Genomic DNA, 9563 nt, shown 5'->3' with positions numbered 1-9563 from the left:
TATAGAAATTTCAATAAAAAGTATGACAATGCACTGATAGAGCATTTCATTGGAGGAGTGCAACAGCCCTTGCAAACTGGCTGTCATGGTGTCCTAATTTTCTTCTTCTGTTTTTTCGCCTGTAATGTTCTGCAGAGAGAACTAGACAGAATGCCTAGCAGACAGACAAATCCCCAATGTGATAAAATATTATTGCAATATACATATAATCATACTCTGGGTAGTAAAAAGGCATACACTGTCATTCTAACACTTCTCTGGCTGGAACTATTGAAAGTAAGCTTAAGGTTATCATATAGGCTACATCAGAATGATAATAATCCACACAATATACAGTTGCCTAATCATGTTCTGCTGTCAGGTGGAGGGGAGGGGCAAGTTGCACAACTGTGTTGGAGTGTGTTGGCATTATTCATTTATGGGAAATGCTTGTTCTGATGTACTTGTAAGAGTTGTTTGGAAGGGGGAGAATGCGCATTCCATTAATTGACAATGCACAAAGTATTCAAATACGGTAATTCGAGAGGAGGGCCTAGGCCAGGGTTCCCAAACTGAATTTGGCTAGCGGGTGATTTTATTTGGCCCCCCCAAATTTTCTCGGCAAAAAAAAAACATACTAGGAAATCAGCTCCAATTGAAATCTGTTCCCAAGTATTCCCAATCCCATCCATAATAGAGAGACAGGTGATCATAAACAAACGTAAGCAATGTTTGAAAATATTATGTTTTAGTCCAACGTGATATCTGTTTGGGCTTCTTGCGGTCAATTTGCAGTCTACAAACTGTTTAACGCCCTTCCCTTAAAATGACCATCATTCCCACATGTCTATGTTGTTGTCTGCTTTCACTGGTGTTTATTTCACTGCTATCATTGAGCCTGAGAACTAACGTTACTGCCTCTCCTCTCCGCGCCTCCTCGACCACCTTCCCGCTGCAGCTCATCAAATCGCGCGGGCAAGCGCTCCGCATCAAAATTGGAACCAGACAGTGGTGCTGATGAACAGCTCCTTGCCAGAGTGGACACACTGGACAGGCAGACGGTGACAGAAGAGAGAGTTTTAAAACGGCTTGGAAGGTTAATGAATGGACTCAAACTCAGCGTTGATTCGTTCAGAACAGGTTAGCAAGGGGTTGTTTACATAGTTGTTTTTACATTTCATATAACGTGTCTGATATCTAGCTAGCTAAGTTAGCTGTCAAAGTAAATACATGTCTCATACTAGCATTATTAGCTAGATTGAAACGAGCTACTGTAGCTAGCTAGTTAGACAGTCAGGTATGGGTCTGGTAACTAACGTTAGTTGAAACAGCTTCGTAGCTACTTGTGTAAATGTAAAGCTAGCATTGTCACTGTAGTTAGCTACCTAGCTGTTTGCTGGCAGTGTGCCAGGTTTGTCAACTAAGGTTAGCTAACTGACTATTTATTTTGTAGGAGATGATACCATCGCGCCAGATGATACCACCGCGCCAGCATGACAGGGATTTTCAGAAATTCAGAAAGTAACGTTAACGTTAATCATTCATCACACCTCATCACAGGATGTCATGTAAAGCTAGATAATGATACTGCACCAGGTTGTCACGGGTCTGAATTAACTCTGAAAAGCTTGGCAGGCAAACCTTCAAGTTATGGTTTGCAAGGGGTCTCTTTCTCTCATATATATATATATATATATATATATATATATATATATATATATATATATATATACAACGTTATATCTTGACCTTTCACACTCTCTCACTCCGCCCTTCTCTCTCTCTCTCTCTCTCTCTCTCTCTGTCTCTCTGTGTGTGTGTGTCTGAAAATATGCACACACAAAAAACATTACAATTAATAATTTTAGGTCTGAATAGATATGTCAGAGCCCATCAGCTCTGTTTTCTGTCCCACTGTTGGGGGGGGTTGGTCTGTCTCTGGGTGTCTGGTGCTGGGGACTTGGGAGGGGTGGCCTCAAAATAGATAACAAGGGGACACTGCTTGTAGAAACCCTTGGGGGAGGACTTGCTTGACTGCCTGTCTAATTTGTACTGGTAAGCAAAGGTGGTGGACACATCGTTCACACGTCGAACACTTCTTCCAACTGCGGAGAGAGTAAAGAGAGTATAGAACAACTTTTCTCCTCGTCAATCAGAGCTTAGCTACCTCAGCGACATAATTGCTCAGTGAACTGGACCTGCTTGTCTATAGCCTTCTCATTGTGTTTATTTGGAGTTCCCCTAGCGACATTGTTGACAGTGAAGAAGGGATTTTTACTTCAGAAGGAATCATTATTTTGTGCTAATCTGAATTGAGGGGTATTCTTTGTGGCACTGTTACATGGATGTTTCCCTCAAAAAGGTTTGTGTTTTTTCAGATTTTATGTGAAGTTACCTTTGAAGCAACCAAGTTTGGAGATTTCTTTCAGCCAAATTGTAATTAAATAAACTACAGTAATATTTTTCATGCTGGATACTCTGTTCCCACAGTAATGTAACTTTATTGTGATGTTCTCACTGTAGGCTAATGTCGTATGTTTCTTAACTAGTTTCTTATCTTATAGCCTATGACTCATTGATTGAAAACCAGAACAGCTCTTCAGTCTACTTACAATGGAGTTAATTCAAGACATTGGCTAAAACCTGACTGTAAAATGAACCACAATCAAACTTGTAATTGTATTACTACTACAGTTTATAGACTGGGTTTTTACATTATAGAACTTATAGTTAACCATTCCCTTTCTGGTTTGTGGGCATGACATTGACCACACAGGGTCTCCAAGCAACACTTTGTTTTTATCATCTGACGAAACATAAGAATGGGCCAGTTCATTTTTGCACTGCCAAGTTCACCAGGTGGGTGGAGATCTCATTTAAGGACCAATGAAATGGTCTAAAATGTGTAAACTCCACCCACCCGGGGCACCAAGCCATGCAAAATGAATTCACCCAATCTGCCTACTGATAACAATGTGTGGGTGGAGCTGAAATGCTATGTTTGTAACTGTGAGAAAGAAGATTTCCAGTAAAATACTAACTATTGTCAACTAAGCTAACCAAATGTAAGGTCAGACTGAAATATGCTTTAGAAAGGCAGGAGCATGCATGTTATTTTAATGTCTGTTTAGAAGAGTCAACAGCATTAAGCCTGCTTTCCAGGCTCTCCTGCACTAGAGCGGTTGGCTGTAGTGCAGAGGGTCTGGTGTTGATAGAGAGGCAGATGGTTCTCGTTTAACTCCCTTGTCAATTAGCTGTCACTCAATCAGATTAATGTAGGCTCTGGTCATCTTGGGGGTGGAGTGTAGGGAACAGCCTTCTGGAAACAATAGAGCCAGGTGCCACAGGGCTGGGGACTGTCATTTGAATAACTAATCATTATTCAATGGCCAGACCAACTGTTGCAGACAATGTGCACAGTGTACCCGACCCTACTCCACACTTTGAATATTGTGGGGGTGCCCCTGTGTATTTGTGATTCAGCCCAGTCCACCTGGTCATGCTGCTGCTCCAGTTTCAACTGTTCTGCCTGCGGCTATGGAACCCTGACCTGTTCACCAGCCCTGCTGTTTTTGACTCTCTCTCTCTACCACGCCTGCTGTCTCTAACTCTGAATGATCGGTTATGAAAAGTCAACTGATATTTACTCCTGAGGTGCTAACCTGTTGCACCGTCTACAACCACTGTGATTATTATTATTTGACCCTGCTGGTCATCTATGATCCTTTGAACATCTTGGCCATGTTCTGTTATAATCTCTACCCGGCACAGCCAGAAGAGGACTTGCCACCCCTCAGAGCCTGGTTCCTCTCTAGGTTTCTTCTTAGGATCCTGCCTTTCTAGGGAGTTTTTCCTAGCCACTGTGCTTCAACATCTGCATTGCTTGCTGTTTGGGGTTTTAGGCTGGGTTTCTGTATAGCTTTTTGTGACATAGGCTGATGTAAAAAGCGCTTTATAAATACATTTAATTTATTAAATGGAGCCGTGGGCACCGGATGTAACATTGCATTATTTTTTTTGAGTATCTGGAACTGGAAAGTAAGAGTCATTGAAATAAAAGGGTCAGTTGTGCAAATAAGAGTTTGTAAAACCTTCGTCACTCATTCGTGTCAACATTCTACCAATGCCGCAGCATATTGATGCCCGACAGAAGGTTAATGGGGGATAGTGAATGTTTCGTCAAAATTACACTATAGTGGACTGGAAATACAATGACATTGCTAAAGTAGACACATAATTAGTAGAACACAACATTGCCATCATTATGTTGTCATCAAGTTTACTTTAGAGAGATGGCAATGTTGCTGGCCGTGAGCTAGCAAGGTTTGACAGAAAATAGCTAGCAATGGTAACATTAGCTAGCTCAAATGTTGGTGCTCTCCCCTCAATCTTAGATAGCTAATTAAAGTTATACTGCATCTAAAGTCAATCTGGCGACGTAGCAAAGATGACAAAAGCTTGTCCTACTAAAAAATCTTGACTCCTTTTCTAATGCCATCGTGCTTCCAAGACATGGTAATGCACTTTAGACAGTCTTCATCAGCACCTATAGTCACTGCATTGAGTAGAATGCTCAGCTGGGCATCAGTCCTAAAATGAACATTCAAAACAATTTTGTGATGAAACATGGAAACCATGAATGAAGTTTCAGTAACTCAGGTCCCTTACAGTAGATGTTGAGCAGCTCCTTTGTCTGTCGCTCAGGCTGCTGACCACTGAGCTGTCCCAGCAGAGTGAAGAGCTGCCAGGGGACCTGCAGTCTCTATCCTGGCTCACCACCGTGGACGTACACAGGCTGCAGCAGATGGCCACAGGCAGACTGGCCTTCAACAACACAGAACCCCAGAGCAGCCCACTGGAGCTTCACCCAGGTTCAGACCAGCACAGAAACATGAATACAGCACTAGGACATGACACCATTGTCCCTCCCCATAGCAACATGCAGAACAGTTATATTGGAATGAACTACATCAACAATCAAAATGGAAATGTAAGTACTCCAAAACCTTTTGTTTTTTGTATTTGTGTTTGTTATTTTTAATCATCCATGTTCTTCCCTTCATATGAGTCTTTATCTTTCAGATGACAGGAGGGTACCCAGGAAGTGGTATGCCCGCCTCAGAATACCAGTCCTCCCCAGCCCACTACTACCACTCCCCCCAGCAGGCCTATAGCCCAGCTCAGGCTGTCCAACAGGTAACATCCACAGAAATGTTAAGAAATGTTTCTGAACTCTAATGAACATAAGAGTTTATGACAGAGTGATGCATATAGTATTTCTCTGTATCTCTATAACTCGTAATTAATGCAAGGAGGGCCTAATAAGTTTATTGGTTTCATTTTTCCCAGCATTCCCCCAGCAGCCTGTATAACAGCCCTTCCTACCATAGCCAAAACCTGTATGAGCAGCAAGCAGCAGGCATGAGCATCACCAACTCCCACAGCAACCAGGATCTCCTACAAGAACCTAATTCCTTCCCCAAACCGATCTACTCCTACAGGTAGGACACACTAACACATTAACTTGGTCAGTTTACATGACATTTAATCGGTACAGTTTTAACACAGTTCGTAAAGGACCTATCAAAAAAGAAGACACAATTAGAACTGAGCAAAAAATGAAAATGGATGATATTTGACTGTTTTTGCCAGCTGCCTGATTGCTATGGCTCTGAAGAACAGCCGGACAGGCAGCCTCCCTGTCAGTGAGATCTATGGCTTCATGAAGGAGCACTTCCCTTACTTCAAGGTGAGGAGCAGGGAGATGCCTCTTTACACACATGAGATTATCTGGGCTCATGGAAGTTTGGGAACATCGGCAACAATGTTTTTATCAGTATGTGTTTAACTGATGGTCTACCTTACAGACGGCGCCTGACGGCTGGAAGAACTCTGTGAGACACAACCTGTCTCTGAACAAGTGCTTTCAAAAGGAAGAGAACAAGCAGGGAGGCTCCTCCTCCACTCGTAAGGGCTGTCTGTGGGCCCTCAACCCAGCCAAGATCAACAAGATGGAGGAAGAGATGCAGAAGTGGAAACGCAAGGACCTGACTGCCATCCGCCGCAGCATGGCCAACCCAGGTGAGGATGGTAGAGCAGACGAGAAAAGACTAGCCATAACAAAACATTAATGACACCTTCCTAATATTGAGTTGCACCCCCTTTTTCCCTAAGAGCAGCCTTAATTCGACGGGGCATGGACTCTACATGGTGTCAAAAGAAACCCACAGGGATGCTGGCCCATGTTGACTCCAGTGCTTCCCACAGTTCTGTCAAGTTGGCTGGATGTCCTTTGGGTGGTGGACCATTCTTGATACACACGGGAAACTGCTGAGCGTGTAAAACCCAGCTGCGTTGCACTTTTTGACACACGCCTGTGCACCTGGCACCTACTACCATTCCCCATTCAAAGGCACTAAAATCTTTTGTTTAGCCCATTCACCCTCTGAATGTCACACATACACAAGATTTGTCTCAAGACTTAAAAATCCTTCTTTAACCTGTCTCATCGCCTTCATCTACACTGATTGAAGTGAATTTAACAAGTGACATCAATAAGGGATCATATCTTTCACCGGGATTCAGCTGGTCAGTCTATGTCATGTAAAGATCAGGTGTTCCTAATGTTTTGTACACTCAGTGTAAGCTCATTGTTTACTGCTAATGTTCATGTCTCTCAGATGAGCTGGACAGGCTGATCACAGACCGACCGGACGGCTGTCGGAGGAACCCTTGTGACCCCAGGATGACGTGTCTCCCTTCTAGCCCCTGTGGTTCCCCTCTGTCTGGGCTTCTGCAGACATCCCTCCCCTTCCATCTCCAGGCCCAGAATCCCACCCTGCTAGGAGACCCCAGCTCCCCTGTTCCTGCCCGGACCCCTCCCCTCCACTCGGTCCCAGACTACTCCCACACCCCCTTCATCCAGCAGCAGCCCTACAGACAAGCCAACAGCCACAGTCTGTACAGCCTCCACCCTGACGTCACAGCAGATGTGGACGCTCTGGACCCTAGTATCATGGAGTTTGCTGGTGGGTTATTATGAATATCGGAGGGATGTTACTGTATGTTTAAAATTAATAATGGCATATTTGTTGAACACCTTTATCAAAACAGATAGTCTTGAACATAACTGTTTTAATCCAAGGATGATTTGGTTAATGATCTGTTTTAACGGGTTATAATGTGTTTGTTTCTGTCTCTCAGGGAGCCTATGGGAGGGGGTGAGAGAGGAGGGCTTCAGCCTGGAGAGTATGTTTAACCACTCTCCTCTGTGCCTGTCTGACTCTGAGCTGCCTGGCCCCACCACTGGACAGCCCCTGGTGGACCTACAGGTTTCAGGGCTGTACACCACCCTGGACCCGGCACCTGCTGTCCCCTTCCAGTACATCACCACCACAGAGGCCGGGGGCCAAGCCGCCACCCTGCTCTGACTGACTGTGAAACACTGATATACAGTGTATTAAACACTGATATACACCAAGACAGACCACTACTGTTGAACCTGCATGTCCCCACACCTACTGTATGAGAATCCTGAACATTCTCCCACCTGACAGGATGTCTTGCCTCTTTCATGTCAATCAGAGATTTTTTTTTTTTTTTACTGATTCCTGTTTCTCCACCAAAGCACTTAAGAAGCACCCAAATCAGCTAACATAGACGTGTTTGATTGGGCCTGTCAGATTTTTAGAGTGATGAGGATACAGTGTTTTTGTGTGTGTAATGGTTTAGAGGTAAAATGCAATGCCACTTTATTTTTACAAGAGCTGGAGTCAATGTTGTGACGGTTGTCTTCTGTGAAGATATGTAAAAGATTGTCGGGGAAACTCATCTGTCATCTATTTCTTGTGGAGGAAAAGTCTTTACTAGCTTGTGCAAACAATCCTTTTTTTGTTACCAGATTTGACTGTGGTATTTTAGCTCGATAGTTTATTTGTAGTACTAAAGTCCTGCTAGGCAGGCATTATCTCAGAGTTTTCTGTTTTGTTCATTTGTATTTATTTACTTTGCTCTGTGTGAACTGTCTAACATGACTCTTAAAGCCATAATATAGAGGACTTTAACATGTTAATGTATTTTAGAAATACTAAACATTTTTACCTTAAGATTATTTATGTAAAGGTATTACAGACAGCCTTAGCAGATTCACCTGTTTTAAACTGACAATAGACTCCTGTGCCTACAAGGTGTTTCTCTAACTGTAAACATTTTCAGAATAAATATTTTCAGATGCCAGATTTATTGCAGGTTTTTCAGTGTTATTGTCTTATTCACACAATGCACACCGTGCTGCTGAACTAGAATTAAACATGTGACACAAGAGCACCGTTTACTGTCAGTCTACGGTATTACAACAAAGTGTTTTTATTCATAGCCGTACTGTACCAGTGGTGACTGGTGGCACTTTAAATCAGAGGATGGGCTCATAGTAATAGGCTGGAAAGGATTGGAATAATTGGGACAGTATCAAACACACCCAGCACATTTCCATGTTTGATACCATTCAATTCCATTGACTCCATTCCAGCCATTATTATGAGCCGTCCTCCCCTCACCAGCCTCCTCTGTACTGTACATATCCTAAGTACCATTTGTAAAAGGTGTAATCCTAGCCTCAAATGTGTCCCGCACATTGAATATACACTGCTCAAAAAAATAAAGGGAACACTTAAACAACACAATGTAACTCCAAGTCAATCACACTTCTGTGAAATCAAACTGTCCACTTAGGAAGCAACACTGATTGACAATAAATTTCACATGCTGTTGTGCAAATGGAATAGACAACAGGTGGAAACTATAGGCAATTAGCAAGACGCGCCCAATAAAGGAGTGGTTCTGCAGGTGGGGACCACAGACCACATCTTAGTTCCTATGCTTCCTGGCTGATGTTTTGGTCACTTTTGAATGCTGGCGGTGCTTTCGCTCTAGTGGTAGCATGAGACGGAGTCTACAACCCACACAAGTGGCTCAGGTAGTGCAGCTCAACCAGGATGGAACATCAATGTGAGCTGTGGCAAGAAGGTTTGCTGTGTCTGTCAGCGTAGTGTCCAGAGCATGGAGGCACTACCAGGAGACAGGCCAGTACATCAGGAGACGTGGAGGGGGCCGTAGGAGGGCAACAACCCAGCAGCAGGACCGCTAACTCCGCCTTTGTGCAAGGAGGAGCAGGAGGAGCACTGCCAGAGCCCTGCAAAATATCCTCCAGCAGGCCACAAATGTGCATGTGTCTGTCTGCAAACGGTCAGAAACGGACTCCATGAGGGTGGTATGAGGGCCCAACGTCCACAGGTGGGGGTTGTGCTTACAGCCCAACACCGTGCAGGACGTTTGGTATTTGCCAGAGAACACCAAGATTGGCAAATTCGCCACTGGCGCCTTGTGCTCTTCACTGATGAAAGCAGCTTCACACTGAGCACATGTGACAGTCTGGAGACGCCGTGGAGAACGTTCTGCTGCCTGCAACATCCTCCAGCATGACCGGTTTGGCGGTGGGTCAGTCATGGTGTGGGGTGGCATTTCTTTGGTGGGCCGCACAGCCCTCCATGTGCTCGCCAGAGGTAGCCTGACTGCCATTAGGTACC

At 44.0% G+C, this 9563-nt stretch overlaps 1 protein-coding gene across 4 annotated transcripts; it reads left to right on the top strand.

Moving 5' to 3' along the window:
- Positions 1-592: 592 nt before the first annotated feature.
- Positions 593-8214, top strand: LOC118391403 (forkhead box protein N4-like). 4 transcript variants are annotated; one of them, XM_035782757.2, is made up of 10 exons: positions 593-700; positions 938-1119; positions 1433-1500; positions 4684-4969; positions 5062-5175; positions 5329-5480; positions 5632-5728; positions 5847-6060; positions 6660-7007; positions 7183-8214. In XM_035782757.2, the coding sequence occupies exons 2-10, from the start codon at positions 1084-1086 to the stop codon at positions 7407-7409; spliced, it is 1542 nt and encodes a 513-aa protein (XP_035638650.1). In that variant the 5' UTR covers positions 593-700; positions 938-1083; the 3' UTR covers positions 7410-8214. The 4 variants fall into 4 exon arrangements, with proteins under 4 accessions (XP_035638650.1, XP_035638654.1, XP_035638651.1 ...); XM_035782761.2 differs by lacking the exon at positions 1433-1500 and having other exon boundaries at positions 594-700; XM_035782758.2 differs by lacking the exon at positions 593-700 and having other exon boundaries at positions 931-1119.
- The last annotated feature ends 1349 nt before the right edge of the window (positions 8215-9563 follow it).

Source organism: Oncorhynchus keta, chromosome 12 (assembly GCF_023373465.1).
Source record: "Oncorhynchus keta strain PuntledgeMale-10-30-2019 chromosome 12, Oket_V2, whole genome shotgun sequence".
NCBI classification, from domain to species: Eukaryota; Metazoa; Chordata; class Actinopteri; order Salmoniformes; family Salmonidae; genus Oncorhynchus; species Oncorhynchus keta.
Note: the sequence above shows the minus strand (reverse complement) of the source record. Positions and strands in the feature narration are given on the sequence as shown.

Excerpts from the sequence above, each read along its gene's own strand:
- LOC118391403 (XM_035782757.2), top strand. The coding sequence starts at position 1,084 with ATGGACTCAAACTCAGCGTTGATTCGTTCAGAACAG. Across the intron at positions 1,501-4,683 it reads GATTTTCAGAAATTCAGAAA|GCTGCTGACCACTGAGCTGT; the intron begins GTAACGTTAACG and ends TCTGTCGCTCAG. Across the intron at positions 6,061-6,659 it reads CCGCAGCATGGCCAACCCAG|ATGAGCTGGACAGGCTGATC; the intron begins GTGAGGATGGTA and ends CATGTCTCTCAG.